The sequence below is a fragment of the Ursus maritimus genome, unplaced genomic scaffold, assembly GCF_017311325.1.
Source record: "Ursus maritimus isolate PB19 unplaced genomic scaffold, ASM1731132v1 scaffold_24, whole genome shotgun sequence".
NCBI lineage: Eukaryota > Metazoa > Chordata > Mammalia > Carnivora > Ursidae > Ursus > Ursus maritimus.
The window spans coordinates 6169619-6192375 of record NW_024424897.1 but is presented as its reverse complement, the minus strand read 5'-3'; the positions used below and the strand labels follow the sequence as shown (position 1 = coordinate 6192375).

The following is a 22757-nucleotide window of genomic DNA, read 5'->3' as shown; positions in this document are numbered from 1 at the left end:
CATTTTTTCCTTTAGAAAAGGAAAAGGTCCAGGAACCTGTACATCCATCAACAAAAACCTCAGGTGATGCCCGCGTACTGTCTACATTTGGAATTCCTAAGTGGCACTTTGCCCACAGTGGGGTGGATGTTGTCTGTATTAGGATTCCAGGTAGGGCAGAAATGATTTTATTTAACATGCAGCAAAGTTGGTATATTGTATACAGCCATTTGTCACAAAGCAGTGACCTCAGTAGTAACAGATAATTTTAATGTCTAAAGCTTATTATAAAGATGTATTTCCATACAGTAATCCCACAATCCTTCCCAGGGCTGCAAGCAGCCGGCCTCTGGAAAGCTCTTGGATTTCTTCCGTAAGTAGTGAGACTGATTCACTTTTGACCTGTCCTAATGAAGCAGTGAAACCTGCTTGCTAGATAGAGATGGAGGGGAAGGGATAGAGTAAGGAAACGTGGCAAAGTGCAGGGAGGGGGATCAGGGAGTGTGGTCTGTGCCACCTTTCCCCAGAGATGGCTCTGTGCCATCCAGCTGAGCTCTGTGCTCTTTCCTCAGCTGGTGATTCTCACTTGCCTGTTGCCCTGTGAGGCCTAGAGTCCTTGGCCCAGTTGTACCTGGTGGCTGCAGCAACTGGGACAAGCTTTTTGGAGCTGAGCACTATTGAAGCAATAGGGTCTGGTGACTCGATTCAAGCATGGCCCCTAATCTCACCACCTCCAGACCCCACATCTTGCCGGCTGTGCCCCTCAGCAGCTGGGGATAGTCAAGGTTCCTGGGTAGCAGGTAAGGATAGAAGTCCAGTGCAATCTGCCTCACCCTGAGGCCTCCAGTTCCCAAACATATGCCACACCACAGGCCATCTGGTGGGAAGAGGGGAGGCCCAAGCAGGAGGATGCAGAGGGTGATGGGAGTTATTCTCCCCTTCAGAGACTCAGGGCAGAAGAGCAGTTTATTTCATGCCAAGCAAGAGGTAGTGAGTAGGATGGCCTGTTCCCAAGGCAGGAGGCACACTTTCCCCAGAAAGCTATGAGTACCTGCTTCCAGAGAAGGGGAAATACTGGTTCTTTTCCATTTTCTTTCATGTTCCTAGTTTTGACTGCCACAAGGCCAAGTTCCATTTCTAACAGGCTAGTTCCACATCCTGCTGAGATGTCCATAGGACACAGCCTGCCACCACCAGAGACAAGCACACAACTCATCACTCAGTGGCCCTTCCAGGACGCTGCTGCCCACGGAAAGCAGAACTGGAGATTCAGCAGTACACCAACTCTATGCCCAGGGCCACTCGGGAGCACTGGGCTTTGCCTACCTCCTTGGAGGTGGGAGCAGGAGCCTGCCAGCAGGGGAAGCACAGAGTAGAGTAGTGATGGGGGGGCTGAGACCTCTAGGGGTGAGGATGTGGTCCTTGAGGGAGAGGCCCTAGTCTCTTTAGAGACCTCTCCCTTATGGCATCAGCATGCCAGCATGAGGGGAAAAGCGTGCTCCCACCTTGGGTCCATGTTCCCAGGACGATAGTGCAGAGTCTGGGGCCACTCCCCACCCCTGACAGTACATGGCCACTTCAAGTCACACAGGTAGATAAAAATCAGGTCCTTTTAGGGGACCAAGGGAGAGAGCATCACAGCAGCAGCTCGGCTCCCAGCAGTGATGCCCAGGGCCCCGGCTCCATATCCAGGCTCTGTACACAAGCACTGTAGTCAGGACGTGGACCAAGGAGCCCTCCTGTCTCGCGGCAGCCTGCCTGGGCTTCAATGTGGAGGTGACACGGAGTCCTCTGGGGTCATAGGTTACCCCACTGCTCCACGGGAGGGAACTGGTCCACCTCGCCCACCTCTGTGCTCAGCTGCTCTCCCAGGGCGAAGGTCAGCCTATACCGAAGCCTCGCCTTCTCCTGTGACGGAGGGGTAGCACGTTAAGATATGACTTTGGGGCCCTTTCAGTGCCACTCCTACCACCCCGTCCTCACTCAGCCACTGAACATGGGCAGGGAAGGGACACAGTGCTGCAGTATCCTGGTACTTCGGACGGGAAGGTGGAGGGGACTGATAGGGGCAACAAGGGCTTCGGTTTGGAGCCCAGTTCTAGCTCACCTTCAGGGGATTGGCCAACAGCATGACCTGGGTGATGGCTGCAGGTGGTTGGATGGGGCTAAATGGAGACAGCTCTGTCCCAGAGGGTGGCTGTAACTTCACCTTCATTGACTGAAGAGAGAGAGAAGCTGCTTTGAAGAGAGATCACAAGTGCCCTTGAGCAGGAGCCCATCAGAATCACGATGGACATGTGCTGCTGCCCATTGGCCTCGGGGTCCCTCAACACTGTGGGGTTCAAGAGACGGCAACCCCTGCCTCTAGAGGCCCTAGGAAGCCAGGATACCTTTGGCACTGCGGCCTGCAGCACGATGCTCTTGATGGGCAAGGGAGCTGTATTCAGCATGGACACCACGACCACCAGCACGTCAGGCCGTCCAGGCGGACACTCCTTGGCAAAGTGGAAGAGGATGCGGAAGCCATTTTTATCATAGGCTGTCACAGGAAGGGCGCTGCCTGTAAGAAGAGGTCAGGTGGGTGTGGAAGGAGAAACCCCAAAGAGCCCTGACGAGAGGGCGGGGAGACCCTGTGGCCAGCAGGCTCCCTGAAAGAATCTGGGTATCTGCCAGAATCACCCAAGAGTGCACAGTAGCAACGACCGGAGGCCGAGACAGCAGGAAAGCGGGTCACATTTGGCACTTAGAGACCCAGGCAAGGAGAGCCTGGGCCCGCCCCTCTCCCCGTATCACTATAAGTGGTGGGCTCCACCTCCCCCTCCCACCTCAAGCTTCCCACACCTACTAGGCTTGATAGATTCCAGGGGGACGTGGACACTGGCCAGGGAGAGCTCTGTCCCCTTCATGGGGCTGCCCTGGGACTGGAAGGCAGGCGGCTGGAAGAGAGGGCTGCCAGGCCCTGGGGAGAAGGGGAGGAGAGGCCTAGCAGTGGTGCTGGTGGGGATCAGAGGGGAGGTGGTGGGCCCAGGGAAGAAGATGGAAGACACGGGTTTCACCAGGCCTGAGGTCCTAAGAGGTACAAAGGGGGACAAGACAAGTTAGAGACCAGGGGAAGCTGCTGGACCAACCCTTCCCACGTCCTCCAGGGCACGGCTGGTTCTTATTACCACCACCTCCCATCCCCCATCTCTAGATTCCCACCTCAGTAGACAAAAAAGGAACATCCCCAGACGGAGCTGCCTCTGGTTCTGCCAAACCAGGCCCAACCCTCCCCACCCCACCCCCCATCTCCCACTCATTACGCTCTGGTCTCTTCAAGAAGCTGATCGAGGGCATCCAGCTGGTGCAGGGTGCGATCGCCCAAAGCTGAGCCATGGTACCCGAGGGCTGTGGACTCAGTCTTTGGGGCAGAGGCTGGGGCCAGTCCAGTTGGGAACAAGAAGGAGGCTGCTTTTGGGGCAGGAACACTGGCTGGGAGCACAGGAGCCGGGAAAGGAGAAGGCAGCGGAGCCTGGGAGCTGCCTGCAGAGGGTGCTGAGGGTGGGACAAGAGGCCCATCTGAGGGGCTGCAGGCAGCACTCCCGGGCTTGGGGCTGCAGAAGTCCAGGTCCGACTGCTCGTTCTGTTAGGAGGGGAAAGTGTGAGTGAGCAAAGAGCAGGGAGGAGCTGTTGCAGCTGGCAGGTTTTGGGTCTCCAGTTCCAGTCCCCTTGGCTGGGGGCCCTACTAGGACCCCACTGGACCAGCAGCCCTCTGAAGGGCCCGGGCCCGCCCTTGGACAGGATCAGTATTCTCGAGTGCACCTGGGGCAGTGCTGCAGGGACCGAGCCAGCCACAGCTGAGGATGAGCTGGAAAAGAGGAAGTCCGTGAAACCAGTTGAGCCTTTTAGTGATGTCCCTACCTGGAACAGGGGCCACTGGCTGTTCGCAGCTGACTCTTTGGGAGGAGCAGTGGGGGCTGGGTCAGCGAGGCCTGAAAACAGAGAAGACGATGGTGATGAGAAGGGGCTCTGGCCTTGGGCAGCCCCACTCACCCTAGAAAGGTTATGTGACAAAAGGGTGACAGGTGGGGAACAAGGTATTTTCCCAGGCAGCATCCAGAGAGGGACGGATCCTCTTCAGTCCTTCCATTCACTGAGGGGGCCTCCAGGAAAGAGGGGGCAGAGCCAGACACTCAGCCCATGTCCACTCCGGAGCTTGTGTCCACACTGCCCTGGGGGCCTGAGGGCACTAAATCGGACTCTCCCTACACCTGAAGCCCCTTCCCCACCCCTGCTAAGTACATGGGGCATCCCTGGGCCCTCTTCCCAATTCCACAGGCCCTTCTGCTCTGATGGTCCCACCAGGAGAAGCCCTTTAGAGCTTCCCTCCAGGACGCACCCAAGCAGAGCAGCTCCTCGTCCAGCAGGCAAAGGGCATTGCTTGCGCTGTTGGGTCCTGGGGTAGCCTCGGCCTGGCTGGATGAGTGGCTGCGCCCAGGTCCCGAGGTCTGCGGGGGTGGAGGGAGGATAGGGATGCCAGAGGACGGTGGGGCAGGGGCAGGGGCTGGGGCCAACGCCGAGGATGAGCTGCTTGGTGTGTCCAACTCAGCAAGGTCGATGAGAGTACCCTGGTTCCTGGAGTGGTTTCCTGGATGGGCGAATGGAAGGGGACAGGAATGATCAGGGGCCACTCTAGTGGCTGCACAGCAGGAAGCAGAACCCTGAGCACAGCCTCCAGCCTAAAAGCAAGCAAAGAAAACCCTATCCATAGCTCCGGGCCTCTGGGAAGCTGGAGGAGCACTTGGAAGGGCTTTAAATCCCCTTGGGCCCCATGGGATGACATGCAGGTCACGCACTCATGGCTGCGCAGTGGGGCCCAGGGCTGGTCTGGATGGGTCCAAAATGGGGAACTAGAACATTTTACCTTCAGCATCTGGCATGGCTGAGGTGGCTACCTCACCATTCACAACCTGCCCTTCAACAACTGTTTTGTAAGAGTTGATGACCCGGGAGAGGTTGTCACTGGCCTGGAGGATGTCCCCTAGAGCAGAAAGATGTACTTCTCACTCCTGCCCCTGACACTCCCCTGGCCCCCCACCCCCACCAAATCCAAACTCCTGGGTCATCTTTTCAGCTACTGACTCACCCAAACTATTGTCATTGTCCTCTGTCTCACTGGCTAGTTTGAATAACGTCCGCCTCTTATTCTCACACCGATCAAACAGCTCCTGAAAGAGTCCCAGACCTAAAAGTGAGAGCTACAAGGTCCCCTGGCAATGATCTAGTTCAGTGTCCGCGTCCAGAAAGTCAGGGGCTCCCCTAGTGCCACGGTCAGTCACTGGCAGAATGGGGCTCTGAGCACTCACCTTCCTGCTGCCAGCTTCCACCGTGCTGTGTCACCTAGGACGTGTGCTTAAGGGGATGTAGGTCCCTTCCCGTCCCCGAGGCCGGCACATGCCTCAGAATTTAGAGTATCTACGTAACCAAGGACTTAAGGTGAAGTATCAGGGGCACGCAGTGGGTCTCTGCCCAAATGTTCCAGAGACAGAAGGTGGGGCGGAGAGAAGTGAGCCCTGAAGGTGGGTCTGCAGCCACCCGGATTCGGGTGTACCCCCAGTTCTTCTGTCCCGAGTGGGTTCGCCAGAGCCTGGGTAAAATGGGGGTACCGCCCCCAAACCTGGTCGCTATGCTGATTACTAAGGAACAGCAGGTACTGAGCAAAGGCCGGCTCCCTTTCCTGGAGCCCAGCTCTCCCGGGGACGCGCCTACCTTCATGAGCTCTTTATCCGCCTCTGAAGAATCCTCTTTGCTGTAATGAAGCAGCATCTCATTGAGGAGCTTTACGTTGTTATTAACCTCTTCTAAAGTGTGCAGACGCTTGGTCACCTTCTGGATCCGCGCCTCGTCCTATATCAAAGACAATCCAGGAGAAAAAGCTTAACTAGACACATCCCACTGCCCCCAGCGCCCCCCAGCAAGGATCGCACCGGAGACATGAGCAGATGCTAGTCCGAGCGGACACTACTTATAATGCACGGTTCTTGGGAACCCGAAGGCCTCAGCCTCAATCTAGTTTTTCTTTTAAAATAATGGCCTACCCACCCCTCAACCGGCCCCATCCATGCTCGCGCCTCTAACCCATTCTCCCCTAGAAGCTCCAGTGCGCCTCCCGCTCTGGCCTCGCGCCAGGGGAAGAGACTCTTGCTCTGTGGTCATGGGTTCCTCCACCCCAAGGCCTGGGGCCCACTTACTTCCTTCACCATGGACTTGATGAGCTTGTTGGCCTCTTGTAGGTCATCTGGGTTTTTGCTTTTCAACAACTTGGCTAAAAGCTGGAAGAGGAGGTACCAAAGGGAAAGGGAAAGGTAGCACCCCACCTGGGGAGACCACAGAGGTACCGGGGCTCCCGCAGCACGGAGTGAGCCCCACCTCATCTGAGGACGCTATCGGCTAGGGTGCGCTTTACCTTCGATTTCTCCTCATCATCAAAAACAGGGTTCTTGGGACGAGGTGGTGGAGAGGGGATCAGTGTCCTGTCCACAGGGATCAGTGGGTCAGACTGCACGATGCCTGACAGGAACACAAGGGGGCAGAGTGTTGGCTCATGCTGGGGTCACCTTGCCGCCCTTCCTCACACAGCAAGGCAGGGCCCACCCCTGCGATGAGGGCCTGCAAGGGGTCAGCCCATCAAACTGCAGCTGAGCCCTTACTGTCCTCAGAAGGAAGGAACGGATGGCAGACACCCCCCTCGTTCTTCCTGGGCTTGGCCCGCCTTTGGAGCTGCTCTGAGGATGAGGGAAGGTACGCACATACCCTGTCTCTTCAACATGTGGTAAGCATCCTTGATCTTGGTTTCTTCCGGCAGGGCCAACGTCCAGCTATAAAGCAGCTCAATAACCTTGGTCTTCACTTTCTCAGACACCCTGTCCCCCAGGTACTAAGAGGCAAAAGGAAATGGGAGAACCTCATAACTGCTGTCCAGAGGCAGAGACCGCGGGAAAGCTCCCTTCACAGCAGTGACAGGTTAGCTCCAGTCTCCAGACCTACCCCAAACCAGCGGTGTTAGGTGTGTTATGACACAGCTCGGGGAGGGGAGGAAACCACCCGTGGCAAAGCTCTCTCAGGGACACAGTCCGTGGTCAGGTAGGGAGCCGGGAGCCCGCCACTGCGTTTCCACACGCAATCTCCCAGAAACAATGGCATTTTATCTCAAAGGAATTAATGAGAATGTCTTAAGTATGAAAAATTGCTCCCTGTGCTTTAAGTGGCACCCAGAGCTTAAAAGCCACATCAGCGTGCCACAGAAGCTGAGCAGCTGAGCCTAACTCCTTAGATCCACATAAGACAGATCCAAGTGACCGCTGTCCCCAGGAGCCCTCCTGCGCACGTGCGCACCTGCGGCCGCATCACCTCTCACAGTCGGGCCAGGAGCCCATCAGAGGGCTGCCCGTCCCTAAGGTCAGGACATGGACAGCTCTCTAAAGTCAGTTCTGTGGAGATGGCGGCTGTACCACGAAGCCAGTAAGCTGGGAGAGGGGGAGGAACACAAAAGGAGTTCCTAGAATGAGGAGACTGCCCCTGACTGACCTTCGGAGAGACGACTTTGATTAACTCATTCAAAAACCGGAACTTTCCCACTTCGTTATGAAATCTCCTCCCGCAGTTCTTCATGCACGCCTCCAGCACCTGCAGCCACATGACGGGGGCGCTCAGCCAGGAGCCTGCACACAGATTGCGGGGACGACTGACCCCAGCAAGGAACGGATCAGGCAGCGGTGTGCACGGCCCCCGGGAACGTCAGGGCAACAGGATTACGGACACCTCCTGTCCCTCGAACTGCGAACCTCTTCTGGGGAAGCTGAACAGGAACTAAACTAAGAAATACTGAGACCCAGATACTAGCACGTGTCTGTCCTAGAAGGTGCTGCCTGCCAGACTCCGCCCTCAGAGTTTAGATGAGGGAACGAGGCCCAGAGATACAGTTTCTCTGACTCAGGGTCCGAGCTCTTTCTACCAGCTGATCCACACTGTGGGGAGACGGGAGATGATGTTTAAATGGTCTTCATTTTTGACGATATGATCTTTCCCCTCCTCCTGCTCCCCTCGATTTTCCTTCTGGGGCACACAAAACTGCCCTAGGTTTTCTGTGCTGCCTGTGGCCCTGGTGCCTGGAGTGTATGCCGAGGCACGCTCCACCCTCGTGTCCCCTTCCTTGGCTTCCGACTCTGTCAAGCTGGGTTCTTCACCTGTGCCACTACTGACATCCTGGGCCGGGCACTCTTTGTTGTGGAAGCCTGTCCTGTATATTAGATGTCTAGCAACATCGCTGGCCTCTACCCCCTAGATGCTAGCGGCACCCCATGACATGAGACAACCGGAAGTGTCTCCAGACACTGCCAAGTGTCCCCTGGGGAACAAAACCATCCCCACCGAGAACCACTGTTTTAAGGTTTCGCTCGACAGTGAACACGACAGAGGCGCGCACGTGGGCCATCTGAGCGCCCTTCCCACGACCCGAATGAAGTCAGGGGAGAACCTGGGAGTCCTCGGAACGTGGCTGCGCTCTGAATCCTCAGTCTGAATAAACGCTAAGATCCGCCGGTCGGTGTGATGCCCTCAGTAGGAACTAGCATTACTTTTAGCTACAGAACAAATTACACTCGCCACACTTTTCTTTAGTTGGGCAACTCTTTGAACCGGGAAGACAGCTCTGTCAGCACCTCTCCAAGAAGCCGCCTCTGAGCTCCACCCTGGGCTCAGGGCCCCGGCCTCTGGCTCCCCCACTCAGCCACTCGGCCTCGCCCACAGGACTGGCGGCCGTGCGGGCAGGGACTGCACTCCGGGCCTCCCTGCAGCCTCGGGGCCAGGTACAGGGCACACACATTTGCGGGGCAGTTTACAGAGCACGTTCCGACCATTCCTAGTATCAAGGGCTTTCAGCTGCCATAGGACGTGAGCCCTGAAAACCTCAGAGAACCCCGCGGGCGCACAAGGAAAGGCCTGGGCTCATTCAAACCTGGCATCAGAGGGAAACCTACCGTCAGGGCCTGGACCGCCTCCCATTCCTGCGGAGACTGGATCTTATGGGCCAGCAGTCTGACGGCGATCTGTGGCCTGTGAGACAAGCAGACCACGCTTTCAGCCATGACCCTGGGGCTATGTGGCTGGCCCTCCTTGGCCAGTTTCGACTTCTCCAGTCAACTCTCTCCCGCCTGCCCCCCAATGGCTTTGAGACTCACCCTTCAAGCTCTTTGTTGATCTGATCACAGAAGCCAATTATGTATTCCCAGTCCTCCTGGCGGTTGGAAGGATTGGTGGCCTTATCTTGGGACAGAGCAAAGTGGAGGACAATTGTTATAAAAAGCAAGGAGGACATAATGGAAGGCTGTCCAACAATTTTTAGGCACTGATGTGAAGCTAAGTTTGTTTCCAAATTTCTTCTCTGTTGGAGAACCCTCAACACGTCAGTTTAGTATTTTGAAAGTCACAAATGAAAGGGAAAAACAAATTCTCAGCCTTGTGAAGCTTAGAGTAGACCACGATCAATAGGACAAATAATAATAAACACAATAAAAATCTTCAAAGATACCCATAAAAATGTTTAATATAACCAATTAAGTATAAATAACTCTAATTATATAAAAATAACTTATTAAGCAAATAAGGATGATCAAGAAGTGTTTCCTACAGAAACTGAAGCCAGGTGATACTTGGTAAAAAATACACATACTTAGGAAACTAATTTCCTACATACCCTTCAAAAACTTTTCCAAGACCTAACTTTTCTTAATGCTTTAAATGTTTTTTATTTTCTAAGAGGGAGAGGGGGAGGGAGGGGAGAGGGAAAGGGAGGGAAGTGGGGGGAGGATAGTGAAAGGGAGCGAGAGAATCCCAAGCAGGCTCCACGCCCAGTGGGGAGCCCGACCGAGACCCACCTGAGCTGTAAACAAGAGCAGGTCGCTTAACCCACTGAGCCATGCAGGCACCCCCTGCTTTCAGTGTTTTTTAAATTGCACCTTTTAAGTTAAACTAATATTTACTGTGGCCCTACTAAGCACCAGTCATTGTGCTATCTGTCCGTGGGACTGCAGGCATAGAATCTGAACTGAAGCATTTGGCACCCCCAGGTTTAAATGGTCTCCTATGATTAAGGACAAAGGCAAGTGTTGGGAAAGTTCTCAGGAGACCACTGAGGGCTTATAATCCAGGGGCTAACTGTCAAGTCTCCTATTACCTGGTGTGGGTCCTCTTTCCCCTGTTATCCCCAGAACCTGTGCTAAAGAGACTGGCCCCCACTGGGGGCGGTTAAACGTGTTCCCATCTCTGATTCACATCTGGGGAGTCTGCCTCTTCCAGAAAACACTCTCAAGCTGTTTGCTAAATTTAGGGCTTCAGGTTCACAAGACAAATGGAAGGCTGAAGGCGTATATCCTTTTTAAATACCCACGCTCCTGCAGATTTCCCCCCGCGCCAAGAGCAGAGCAACAGAACCTTAAAAAAGCCCCTCCATACAAGGGGTGTTGTCAGAAGTTCCTGAATTCTGATTTCTCGTGACTGTGTTTTCTTAACTTCCTTTTTCCTAACATTAAAATCACTAGCTCCATGAACAAATCCTAACAAGGGCTCCCAGCATCCTCCCCACCCCCACGGGGATCTGAGGCACAAGAAGTCAGCAGACGCCACCCTGAGGTAGAGGGAAGGCCTGCAGTGTTTCCGCTCAGACTACAAAAAGATTCTGACGGTTTAGGTTCGTATTTGGAGGAAAAGGAAAATGTCTGTCCTCAATCCTGAAAAGAGAATTAGCAGGCCCTTTAAAATGTCAGGCTAGAAGGGAAGCAAGATTAATTCTATCAAGAGTGGCTATTTATTGCCCCAGTGACCCACAAGCTGTCACCTTCCAGAAGCCCCATGTTTCTCCCGTTTTGTCTGCTATCTTCTCAGGTGTTAGTGTGGTTTTGTCACTAATCCCTATCATTTGAGATACTTAAAGTTCTTACATGACATCAAGAGGCTGAAGGATACAAAAAATAAGACGGTCTGAGGGGCCACCCCCCTCCCATTGCTGCTATTATTTTAAGAGTCACACACCTCGTGGTGTAACAGTCACGGCTCGCCTGCACTGTTCACAGCACGAAAAGCACAGTACAGAGCACAGCCGGATGCGCCTGCCCCCGCACACACACGAGCAATGGGCACGCACCAAGCGTGCTCTCCCAGGCCTCTCGGAATTCCGATAGCGCTTCTGCTCCCAGGAATATGGCCACTTCCTCCTCACTTGTGCTCAACTTCTCTAGAGTCCCACTTCCTTTCACCTTGATAGACCTTCCTACTGCAACCCTGCAGGAGCTCTTGGCCTACACGTGGGCACAAAGAGCCCTGGGTTCAGCAATGGCCAGTCCCGGTTCTGAGTATCTCCAGCCCACAGGCACCCTTAGGAACTGGAGGAAAGTTCTGGGGATAATTCCAGGTAACTCAATCTCTCCATCTGTCCACTGCCTCCCTCCTGCAGATGCACACAACTTTCCACCCGCTCAACATGCTCCACCGCCTGGCGCAGAGGTGACACCAAAGCCTCCCCTGTAAGCCCCATCTTCTAGAACTAGCTCTGGGCTCTACTCTGACTCAAGAGTTCTATTTTCAGGTCTCTCTTGAAAGCCTTATGCTCTTACATGTCTGTGCCTCTAGATTCCCTGCTCTCATTTTCAGCTTACTTCTATCACTAGCTTTGACTGTGTTGGGGTCTCAAAAGGTCAAGTAGGGATGGTTCCAGTAGGGGCAGTACTGGCTACCCAATCCCAACACGGCTCAGACATTTCACAGACGACAGATTCTGCGTATCCCATGACTTAGAGATTAGCAGAGGCAAGAACACAGGATGGAAAAGAAATCAAGAGTCATCCTTCGGTGCTAGGGTCTTGAAATAAGAGAGACTTTGTCACCAAGTCTTTGTTAAGCACCCACAGAAAATTAAGTACACAGGTCAACTATACAGTAAGATACTGGTCAATCAATCAATAACACAACTTAAAGAAAACAAAGTACACAGCATGCTAAGCCATGGAGGGACTACAGAGAGTCCAAGACTCAAAGCCTACCCTTGGGGAGCTTATGCTCTTCTGGTGCAACTTGAGCGAAACCAGAGCAAAGGCTTAGAGTGTAATTATATAATGTGAACAGAAATGAGCTTAAAAACAAACTCTACTTCTCCCTCCTGACTTCCCCATTTCTATAAATGGTGCCATCATTCAAACCTCGCTCTGCCCCCACGCCCAGGCATCTGGATTTGAACCGCCATTGCTGACTCCTTCCTTCTCACCCACTTCCAGCAACCCAGGGTCCCTTTCTTGTCAACGTCTTTTTAAAACTCTCCCTTTCTTACCCCTTCCCCCACCCCATTTCCTTACTTCTTCACCCGCTTCCAGAATTTCTGCTCCTTGGCATCCTATATATAAAACCCCTATACTGATCTTCCTAAAACACTGATTTCACCAGGTACAGCAAGAACACGGACCTGATAACTGGCGGAATTTAAACTTCTTGGGCTGGAATTCAAGGTTTTCCAGAATTTGGTTCTAACTTCCCATCTTTCTCTCCCATCACACTCCTACAGGGGCTCCCTGCCTGAACCAGCCAAACACCTGTTCCTGTATGCCCCAAACATGGTTTGCTCTATTTACATCACTATCTAGTGTTTTCTCAGCCAATTTCCCAGTCTTCTGGGCTTTCGAGGCCTGGCTCGAAGACTACCTCCTCACTGAATCATCTTTCCATTCCACTTACCCCCAATTTCCTAAAGACACTGCATGTGAGCATTTACAGCTCTCGCCCTGTGTCTGCATCTTTTTAAGAATGCTTTAGCCACCCCAGCATCACCTCTATCAAACTGAAGGCAAAGACAGCTGGAACTTAATTTTCATGATACCTCACAGAGCAGGTATGGATTGAGCCGAGAGGACTTCAGAGAAGGCTGAAGTGATCAAGAGACAGTCCGTGGGCAAGCAGAATCTGGGATGGGTTTTAAAGCATTTAGTTGAGCAAAGGGGAACAGGGCTTCCAGGGAAGGAGAGCAGTGTGTGCTGGGGGACAAGCATGCTGACTTAGCACAGCAAGGAGACTCTCAGGAAGCCACAAAGAGGCGGCAGTAGGTGTGCAGCAGTGGAACGACCTGATTACACAGAAGTGCTCTTCTGGGAGCAGAATGCAGAGTGGACGGAGGGGAGGTGGGTAGACACTTGAGGCACTGGGCCCAGCAAAGGCTTCCATAAAAATTCTGGCAAACCATGGAGTGACAAGGACCTACACTAAGAAAGTGCTATACCCCAAACACTGGTTCATTCAACTGATAAAAGTTCACACCAATAAGTCATAAGAACTGCGAAGGTGAACAACGGATAAGAATGGAATCTTAAAAAGAAAGAAAGAAAAAAAAGAATGGAAAGAATCTTAACACCGCCCCTAATGTCACTCTAACTAATGGGAAAGCTCAACGGCCAGTCTCAACTCTAGTGTCTACAGATACCATCCCATTCCCCCACTCACCACATCCTCTCCCTCAAAAACAGGTCCCTCTCCTATTTCAAAACATAACTCTAAACCCAGCCTATTAAACTCCACTTAGGTCAAATTACTCCAACGTCCCCATTAATATCTGTGAATCAAATCAATTCCAACATAGTTATACCTGGTTGGATGGCTCTGGGCAAGTGGTTTGATTACAGCCAGGGTGTTCTCTTTTTGTGAAATTGTGACGGTAGTACCTGCTTCATTAGGATACTTGATAAATGAATTAAATGAATGTCTTTGGAGCACGCCGAGCTCCTTGGAGAACAGTTCCCTATATACAGAGAACTTTGTGACTTGCCTGCAACTGCAGATTTTGCAAACGTAACCTAGGTTCAACCACTTGAAGGGGGTTTCTTATTAAAAAAGGTGAGGCCATTGGAGGAAACAGCCATCATCTCCAACAGCCTGCAGGCTCTAGTAAATAAGAGATCTTGCAAAAGGCAATCTCTAGGCATCCTGTCTTATCACTCTGTCCAATTTTTGTCTTCACTTAAAGAGGCCTCCAGGGACTTCTTCTAAACCCACAGGAATGTAAACTTATTAACCCTTCAGCAGGGTACTATGTGCTAACAAGGTCAACCCATACTTCCTTAACAGCAACATGAATTAACAATTAAAGCAAAAGGCCGCTATAACTACAGCAAAAGGCTGTGCTCCTCAGCTTTGCTCAGAGTATGTTACCTACGAATGACTCGTTAAGATGTTCAAGTGTGTGTGTCCCCAACACGGACATCACCGAGCTTTGGACACTGCAGGAAAAAGGTAGAGCTGTTCTTTATCCCTTTTTGGATTCTTCTCACTTCGAACATTCTGTCTGCGCGAGACGGCCACTTCTCAAATACATGGTCCCAATTCTGAAGCTGTGTGTGTACGCTCAGCGGTACCCACCGCTCGCGGAGTTTCAGCCCAAATCCGCAGCTTTTCCCTTCCACTAAGACTGAGGCCAGGCGTCCCGGAGTCTCGGCAGCCCGCGGCCCCACCACAATCTCCCCAAATCGCCGATGCCATGTCAGCCGGAAGCACTTGGCTGCCGCTTTCCCGGAGCCCCCGGGGACCGCAGCGGACCCGAGCTCACGCCGCCGCGCGCAGAAGTGGGAGGAGGCGCCGGGCGGGGGCCTGGACGCCCAGCTGGGGAAGGGGCGTGATCGCGGAATGCTCGAGGCCAGGGCGAGCCCAGGCGCGGGCTGCCAGGCGACGCCGCCGCGGGCCCCTGGCAGCGGAGGGGGACGGAATGGGGCGGAGAGGGGGCTCGAGGGCAGACAGAAGCGGCCGCGGCTACTCACTCAGCCAGGACTCCAAGCTCTCCCCTTCCGCCTCCGCCATATTGCAGCCGCCCGGGCCGGCCCGGCGGCCTCAAAACTCGCGAGAACCTGTGAGAGACGAGCCGGGGCGGGGCCTGCATGGGGCCTTGAGATGAGAGAGTCCCACCGCCGAGGGTCGGGTCAGTGTGTGGCGGATAATGAGACTCCGAATGTTTCCTTTTGACTCTTGCCTTTGGACCTCGGAGTGAGAGACTCTTAACGCCCGGATTAATGGAATGACGCACAGATTTAGGACCCTGCGGAGCCTTTTCCTGATCTCCCGTTCAGGCACGCCGAGGGCAGCCTTCCTGGGGTCCTCGTGGCCAGCCAAAATGGCTGCCCCCGTGGGGAAGGCTGCGCGAGGGTGGTCGGTCCTGGCGCTGGGCCTGCGGAGTGTTGTCCCGCGGCTTCCAGGGTGAGAGGGCGCCAGGAAGCTGGGGTGCCGCTTGGGACGTCACAGAGAGACCTGAAGGGAAGGAAGGGTCATAGGCAGATCGCGCGGGAACCTGGAGAGAGCCTGGGGGCCAGGATAACCTCGGTCCAAACCTCTGGGTGGCTGCGTGACTTCGAGCCAATGTGAAGGCTTAGTGATTGTCCCCCGCCGACGGGGTTCTGAGTCGAAGCTGAAAGCGCGGTCTTATCAAAGAGCTCAGAGCTGGGATTTTCTGTTGGGGGGGGGGGGACGGAGATGCTTAGGCGGGGCGCCTGTCCTGAGGTTCAGGAACCTCGCCTTACCGTTGGCACTTGACGAGGAGGACAATTTCGGTCTGTTTGGGGGAGGCCCACCCACCTCTTAGGACAAGAGCGAGAATTATTGCGTTCAGGTTTGCCTAGCGGTCTCCGTGCCTCTCTCACTTGTGGGCGGGTTGACAAACATGCCCATTGTTAAGTCAAGCGTTTTCACTTGTGGAGTCAGCTTTTGTCGGCCTCTTCCTCTTTCCCCCTCTTAGCCTAACCCAGGTGAGGTGGAGCCGCTATGGTCCTGAATACAAGGATCCACAGATTGACAAGGAATATTACCGCAAGCCCTTGGCTGAGCTGACTGAGGAGGAGAAGTACGAACAGGAACTCAGGAAGATTCAGCTTATCAAAGCTGCCCCTGCAGCGAAAACAAGCTCTGTGTTTGAAGACCCCGTGATCAGGTTAGATGGAAGCAAACATTTTTGTTCCACAGACTGGTACTATACCAGGGAGGGTCTACAGTAAGGATTCTGTGATGCAGCCTGGGAAATCTAAACAATTTGCTTTTCTGTTTGAAGTAAATTCACGAACATGATGATGAAAGGAGGAAACAAAGTACTGGCCAGATCCCTCATGACGCAGGTAAACAGCACGGCTCTCCTGCCTGCTTGCTTATACCTTTGTACGTGGCTCTTTCAGTTTAGTGTAAAAAAGAACAGGTTGGTATACCTGCTATTAGGATTACCTTCCCTGTTGTATGGGGTGCCTGGGTGGTTAAGTGTCCAACTCTTGATCTCAGCCCAGGTCTTGGTCTCAGGGTCGTGAATTCGAGCCTCATGTCGGGCTCCACGCTGGGCGTGGAGCCTACTTTAAAAAAAAAAAAAAAAAAGGAATTACCTTCTCCGGGGCACCTGGGGGGCTCAGTCAGTTAAGCGTCTACCTTCGGCTTAGGTCATGATCCCAGGGTCCTGGGATTGAGACTTGAGTCAGGCTCCCTGCTGTCTGCCAACTCATGCTCACACTCACTCTTTCAAATAAAATTTTTTTGGGAAAAAAAAATGACCCCCGTGTATATGTGTGGAGGCTGTAATGAAGTCCTGAAAGATTTAGCAACCACCATTCATTCCCCCCCATCACAAAGCTCCGTCTACTGCCCTGGTCCTCCTCCAGGAAAGAGGGAGGCATTTAAGAACTTTGCCTTAGAAGTTCTGAGGGAGGGGCCACACTGTTGTAGAACAGGATGACGGAGGAGTAAAGGGCCACCTACTAGTTCAGCTGGATAAACCCTTTAGGGAGCCTGGGGCAGCATCTTCAATGTATCCCTTTGCAGACTCTCGAAGCTGTGAAAAGAAAGCAGTTTGAGAAGTACCATGCTGCTTCTGCCCAGGAACAGGCAACCATCGAACGCAACCCCTACACCATCTTCCACCAAGCACTGAAAAACTGTGAGCCTGTGATAGGGCTGGTGCCCATCCTCAGAGGTGGCCATTTCTACCAGGTGAGCGGTCAGGGCCAGAAAGCAGGGCTCCCCACACATGGAACAGGCTGGTGGCAGTGGGGTGGGGAGCGCTTGGGAGTGGGAGAGCCCAGACTAGGTTCTGTTATGATCTGCTCATCTGAGTCCTAGTGTAGAACTCACAGGCAGAGGATGGAAAGGGAAGAGAGCAAAGAAGTATCCAGATTACCTTTTCTGGACACTCCCTTCCCCCGCCCGTTCTGTCCACAATGCTGTGTTGTAAGTTGTCAGCTTCTCGTGGCGAGGGACTGTGTCTAACTCATCTTCGTACACCAGTGTCTAGAGTAGCCTTGACCCGGAACTGGTGTTTCGCTGCCATTTCTTGATCTGAATGAGGCTCTATCCTAGTATTTAATTCTGTGTCATTGTCATAAGCCAGTGCTCTCGGCTCCTGCTTTTTAAATATAAACTTCACAAGTGTGGTGACTCTCATTAATGTCTGTGTCCCTAGGGTCTGGCGTGGTACTGGCATATAGGGGTGGTCTAGCAAATGATTCTGGACAAGAGGGTCTTGTTTTTAGGCACCCCTGATCTGAGTTGGTAAGTCACCCCAGCTTGATGGGGCTTTTCCCAGTTGATACTCATATCAGCCTGGCTGAGCTTCCATTCAGAGGGGAGAGAGGTCTGTGCCTAATGAGCGTCTGCTCAATAAATGCCTCTAGGTGAGGTCACTCAGGGTTGAGGGGGACTCAAAGAGGAGAAGCCAGGCCCCTCAGGTTTGTCAGAGCTGGCCCAGAGGGAACCTGTGGCTGTGCCTTAGCGCTCAGGGAGGAAGGAGGCTGCCGCCCCGATAAGGTCTTGGACTAACTTGCCCGTGTCTTGTCCTGTCCAGGTCCCCGTGCCACTTCCCGACCGGCGGCGTCGCTTCTTGGCCATGAAGTGGATGATTACTGAGTGCAGGGAGAAGAAGCACCGGCGGATGCTGATGCCGGAGAAGTTGTCACATGAGCTGCTGGAGGCGTTTCACAACCAGGGCCCTGTGGTCAAGAAGAAGCAGGACATGCACAAGATGGCCGAGGCCAACCGCGCGCTGGCCCACTACCGCTGGTGGTAGAGAGGGCGGGGGCTCTGCTGCAAGAAATCAGGGAAGCCGCTGGCACAGCGGAACACCCTTGTGGGTTAAGTAGTTCCTTTTTAAGGGCACATAGGCCTCATAAGGGGGGAGCAACATATTTGTTGCTTGTTAGTCCTTTCTTTGGGGGCTAGAACTTGCTTTTCTTGCCCATCTCCTTATAAAGAGGGCACGTATCATTTCGGATTTCCCCCAGGAACTTAGGGTCCATCCAGCCTCTCTTCCTCAATTCGGGGTACAACTTTGGGGGATATGAAAGGAGACAGTTTTAATATTAGAAAAGGTTTATTAGAAAATTCTTGCCCTGAACTGGTGTTGCATGTGAGGTGGTACTGCCATTTACTAAAATCGACTGGAAATGCGGTTGTTTCCAAAGTGGTCCTTGTACAGAATGTATAAAAAGCAGTTTCTGGTGTGACTTGTGCTCTGCGCCTTGATATCCCAAAGTATCCCACCAGTAGCTATGGGTACCCATTTTACAGATGGGGAAACTGAGGCACCAGGATGGCTGTTGCACCGTGGTTACACAGTGCAGTGGGTGTTAGAAGCTGCCTTTCTCTGCTTGGCCCAGGCTGGAGGTGATGGGGGAGAGACTGATGGGATGGTGGGGGGAGGTCTGTTTGGTGTCTTCCCTGGTCCCTGAATCTGGGAGGGAAGGTGCTCAGGGCAGGAGCACCGTGTGAGTGGGAAACCTCTCAGGAGCTGTTGAAGGTCTGGAAGGGATGGTCTTTGAGAGAGGCAGGGAGCTGGGTAGGTGAGAGGCCGGTGCTGCTGGTGAGGAGCCTGAGCCGGGCCTAGTCGGAGAGCTCGCTGTAGTAATACTTGTGGGCAGCGGGGGTCGTCTTCCAGCCGGCTGCCCGGAATTCGATGATCTCCAGCAGCAGCAGCTGGGCCAGGGAGCTGAGGCCGCTTGGGAGCAGGAAGCCGTCCCGGATCAGGACAAAGAGCTCATCCATGCGCTGTCGGTTCATCTTCTCCAGCTGCTCCCCGACGCGGTGCAGCTGCAGCACCAGGCAGTCCACCTGCAGGCGGCATTGGGAGGTGACCCCGGGGCGCACACACCAACCGTTCACGGAGCACTAGCGGCAAGCCTCGCTTGGCCTGCACGCTTGTTTCCTCCTGTCCTGCTCACAGCACCTGGTGGGTGTTCGCCAATTATACGTGAAAGGAGACACATTCAGGACTTGCCTAAGGTCTGGTGGGCCAGGCTGGATGCGGGGCCTGTCTCCAAGCTGCCACTTAACCCAACCTTCCCACCCCTGCCTGACTGCGTTTCTGGGCCATCTGTATCCACAGCTAGATTCCTATCACAGGTCGGCTTTCCTACTGGGAAGAAAGCCTCTGAGCCTGTAGGTTTGGGCTGCTCTCTCTTCTGAATAAATTCCAAGCCTGGCAGCTTGTCCTGGTACTGAGAGAGGCCTTGAATAGCCCCACCAGGCTCCTGCCCTGGGAAGTGATGCGCTCGGACACCTCCATGGACGGCGGGCTGGTATTCTGAGCTGAGCCAGGGACCAGCCCCCTCCACAGCTATCTGAACCCGGTCACCCACCTCCTCCTCCTTGCTCAGACTGTCAGGATGGGCCAGCCGGAAGAGACAGTCGTACACAGGGTTCACCAGGGCCATCATGGGCATGTTGTTCACCTGTGGGGGGAGAGCGGGGCCACAGCACTGGCTGAGCAGCTGAAGGAGGAGGGCTGTCTCTGCTGCCCAGGGTGGCTACTGGGGCCTTACCCTCAGGTAGTCAAAGACATTGCAGATAAAGGTGACGTAGCAGACCCAGCCCTGCAGGGACCGGGCTCGCAGCTGCTCCCGAGCCTGGTACTCCTGCTGCAGCCGGTTGAGGAGTCCCCGCCGGAAGACACTCTGGCCTGCTTGCTTGCTCTCGGCCTGTGAGCCAGGGAAAGGACGGTGAGCCAGGGGCGGTGCCATGGCGACCCTCACCCAAGCTTCTGTGGCTGAGGACCTCCCGTCTGACTCTCCAACTCTGCCCTGCTGGCCAGGCCTCCTGCCCTCTCCTGCAGCCTTTCCCAAAGCGTCTCCCCGCTTCTCTACCAGTCCCGGCCCACCTGAATGATGGCATAGCACATGCGTCCTGCTTCTTTGCTAAAAACACAGTCCTGCAGAGAATGGTCCACAATCACATTGGCCACCTTTTCCAAGTCCACGGCACCTGGATCTAGGATAGAGATCAGTGGGGAGTCTAGAGCTGCTGAATTACCCCATTTGTCTCCACTTGCTTCTAAGGATTTGAGATGTTTACAGAAGAGCACTCCCGTGATAGGCTTACATTTCAATAGACCAGAAAATACTGGGAGAAGTAGCCCCGTGCTGGAGCAGCTCCCCTGGGGGACTGGCCGGGATCTGTGGCCTTTAGAGACTAATCAAAGAACGTTAGTTTTTTAGGGCACACATTTCCTGGCACTGGGTTGCGGAAGGAACACTGAATAACGATGTATTTGACAGTAATATGGAAGAAAGTGTCCTCACAACACACACACATGACCCCCTGACAAGGGCCTGCGAGGTGGGGCCTCCCCACAGGCTTAGCTTGGCATGTGACGGGCATTACTAATTGTTAGCGGAGTCGAACTGTCCTGTGCGCTGCAGACAGCACTGCTCCAGGACAACTAGTGCAGCTGCTCTGCCAGCAGAATGCTCCATCGTCTGTCCCGAGTCAGCCAGCTCTGCACGTTCAACAGCCCGTGCGGCAGTGCAGAGGCCAGGTCCAGTGCAAGGGCTCAAGAGACACGAATTCCGTTCTCTGTGCTCCAGCCTGCTCTCAGAAGATGGCTTTACTGCCCGAAAGGTAACGCTAGGATTCATACTTCCCATTACTGGCCTACATGTGGCTTGCCCTCCAGTCCGAGAGGGATGTTGCTGATGCCTATTCTCAGAAAGCAAAGGGACAGGGTTGGGCAGCCCCGGGCTAAGGCTCAGGCATCCAGGCCCATCCCCTTGGCCCCTTCTTTGCAGCTCGGCGGGACTCCCAACGCTCACCTTTGAGTGCCGTCTTCAGCAGCTGCTGAGTCTCTGCATCAAAAGACTGGATTTTATACTCCTCTCTACCAGGATCCCCCATGACCATTTAGCCCCTGCAGCTCTTTACTGAGGTGGGACTAATGACAGCACCTGGGGAGGAGAGGGGAAGGGAGAAGCCTCAGGTGTGCAACGTGGGGCCGGGGTTTCTAGTCCTGCGGGCCCAGGCCACGGCTGGCCAGCGCTTGGGACAGGTGCTCCCGGACAGTCCATTGCCTTGGGTGGTTGGCTGAGGGCCCGGCAAACTTGGCTTCTGGTGGAGCCTGGGCACCAGCCAGGCACCTGCTGCTCGGGTTAGGAACCCCTGGAACTTCTGGGATTACACGACAGTAGAGAGGTGAAAGTGAACGTGCCGGCAGGCCAGTCTCCACAGCAGGCAGGGATCGTCTCCGCTGATACTAAGGTTGGGGTGCAGCGAGCTGCGTTGGGGGTGTGGACAGGGGCATATCAGACACTTGTCCTGCCTATGTAAACCGGCCGGGAAGCTGCTGGCCCAGGACGACTTCCGGCGAGTGACAAGGCCGGGGGCTCCGGGCACGTCTGTCCCAGCAGGGTTCCAATCCCCTGACCCGACCCGAACCCTCCCTCGGCTTTAGTCAAGAGTCCTTCTCAGTCCCCACATCCGCCCCTTCAGCTCTCGGCCTGGCCTGTGTGGGTGGGTGCGGGGCCCGAACGGCTCCTGTCCTGGCCAACTTCTCCCCGGGACGGACTGGTAAAACTGGCCTCCCGAGCGGCAGAAACCCGGTCTTGCCGACTCAGGACTCCTAACTCTTGAGCTCCCTTCTGGAGCCTTCCTCGTAAGAGGGGTGCGGGATGACGCGTCTCCCAGAAGCAGTCCCTGTTGGAGCCCCCTCTCCGGACGCGGTGCCTCCCCCCTGGTCAAAAGACGACCTCGGAGATCTCCAGAACCCGGCAGCTTTCCCAAGCCCGAAACGCCCTTCCGGGCCCCGCGGGCGGGAGAGGCGGTGCAGTGAGAGCGCCGGGACCCACCTGCCGGGCCGGCGCCGCGCCCGCGTGCCCGGAGGCAGCTCGGCGGGCATGGTGCGCGCGCCCCCCGTCCGCCGCGCGGTAGAGCTGGAGCGACCCGCCCGGCCTCGCCGCCGCTGAGGTCATTTCCGAGCGCGGCGCCGGGGCGGGGTCAGACTCTGGAGGGGCGGGGCCGTCTCGCCAGCGCCACCTGCCGGAGCCCCGGCGACGCTGTCCTTGCCGCCCGCGCTCCCGAGGTCCGTGACCCGGCCGCGCGGAAGGCCCGCGACGCCGCCCCCACCCTGTCCTTACGCGACTCGTCCGCGCCGGGCCGGGGACCTTCCTCGGCCCAGAGGAAGCTCTCGGTCGCCAGCGGCTGCGGGGAGACTGAGACGGGGGGCGCGCGGCGCGGGAGGAGCCTGCGGAAGCAGGGCAAGGATGGACGGCTGCAGGGCCAGGAACTCGCAAGTGGGGCCGCCTGCCCTCCACTTCTACCTCCCCACGCGAGAGAAGGCTGGGGGGCCTGTAAGGGCTGGATCAAGCCCCCCTACTTCCTCTCCTACTCCAAGTACAAACGGTACTGGTAAAATAAGTTGAAAATCAATGGGCCAGCTCAAGAATAAGGGACACCCCCCCCCCCCCCCCCCCCCCCCCCCCCCCCCC

General features: G+C 54.9%; 4 protein-coding genes and 1 long non-coding RNA gene across 8 annotated transcripts in view; 3 read left to right on the top strand and 2 right to left on the bottom strand.

Moving 5' to 3' along the window:
• NUP85 (nucleoporin 85) overlaps positions 1–193 on the top strand; it is a 31493-nt gene extending 31300 nt beyond the window's left edge. The window contains exon 20 of the mRNA XM_008693760.2: positions 16–193. The gene's annotated coding sequence lies outside the window, so the exon portion shown is untranslated. The remainder of the gene's footprint in view (positions 1–15) is intronic.
• On the bottom strand, positions 152–14915 carry GGA3 (golgi associated, gamma adaptin ear containing, ARF binding protein 3). Of its 3 annotated transcripts, XM_040640238.1 has the most exons (17): positions 14805–14915; positions 9198–9282; positions 8997–9072; positions 7546–7644; positions 6772–6895; positions 6425–6528; positions 6210–6290; positions 5728–5865; positions 5105–5186; positions 4883–4999; positions 4358–4606; positions 3880–3950; positions 3282–3601; positions 2825–3048; positions 2370–2539; positions 2087–2197; positions 152–1887 (listed from the first exon to the last, which is right to left on the bottom strand). In XM_040640238.1, the coding sequence occupies exons 1-17, from the start codon at positions 14842–14844 to the stop codon at positions 1777–1779; spliced, it is 2202 nt and encodes a 733-aa protein (XP_040496172.1). In that variant the 5' UTR covers positions 14845–14915; the 3' UTR covers positions 152–1776. The 3 variants fall into 3 exon arrangements, with proteins under 3 accessions (XP_040496172.1, XP_008691979.1, XP_040496173.1); XM_008693757.2 differs by lacking the exon at positions 14805–14915 and having other exon boundaries at positions 9198–9516; XM_040640239.1 differs by lacking the exons at positions 9198–9282; positions 14805–14915 and having other exon boundaries at positions 7546–7702; positions 8997–9045.
• Positions 6539–8987, top strand: LOC103665733. The gene is made up of 3 exons (XR_569363.2): positions 6539–6790; positions 6877–6981; positions 7622–8987. It is a non-coding gene; the product is annotated as an uncharacterized LOC103665733 (long non-coding RNA).
• A 130-nt stretch (positions 14916–15045) lies between the features above and the next one.
• On the top strand, positions 15046–18506 carry MRPS7 (mitochondrial ribosomal protein S7). The gene is made up of 5 exons (XM_008693756.2): positions 15046–15237; positions 15773–15964; positions 16082–16145; positions 16834–17001; positions 17852–18506. Exons 1-5 carry the CDS (start codon positions 15059–15061, stop codon positions 18071–18073), a joined length of 825 nt encoding a protein of 274 aa, XP_008691978.2. The 5' UTR covers positions 15046–15058; the 3' UTR covers positions 18074–18506.
• On the bottom strand, positions 18358–22246 carry MIF4GD (MIF4G domain containing). Of its 2 annotated transcripts, none has more exons than XM_040640240.1 (6): positions 22119–22246; positions 21090–21221; positions 20159–20268; positions 19824–19979; positions 19641–19733; positions 18358–19113 (listed from the first exon to the last, which is right to left on the bottom strand). In XM_040640240.1, the coding sequence occupies exons 2-6, from the start codon at positions 21175–21177 to the stop codon at positions 18886–18888; spliced, it is 675 nt and encodes a 224-aa protein (XP_040496174.1). In that variant the 5' UTR covers positions 21178–21221; positions 22119–22246; the 3' UTR covers positions 18358–18885. The 2 variants fall into 2 exon arrangements, with proteins under 2 accessions (XP_040496174.1, XP_040496175.1); XM_040640241.1 differs by lacking the exon at positions 22119–22246 and adding an exon at positions 22002–22117.
• Positions 22247–22757: the final 511 nt, after the last annotated feature.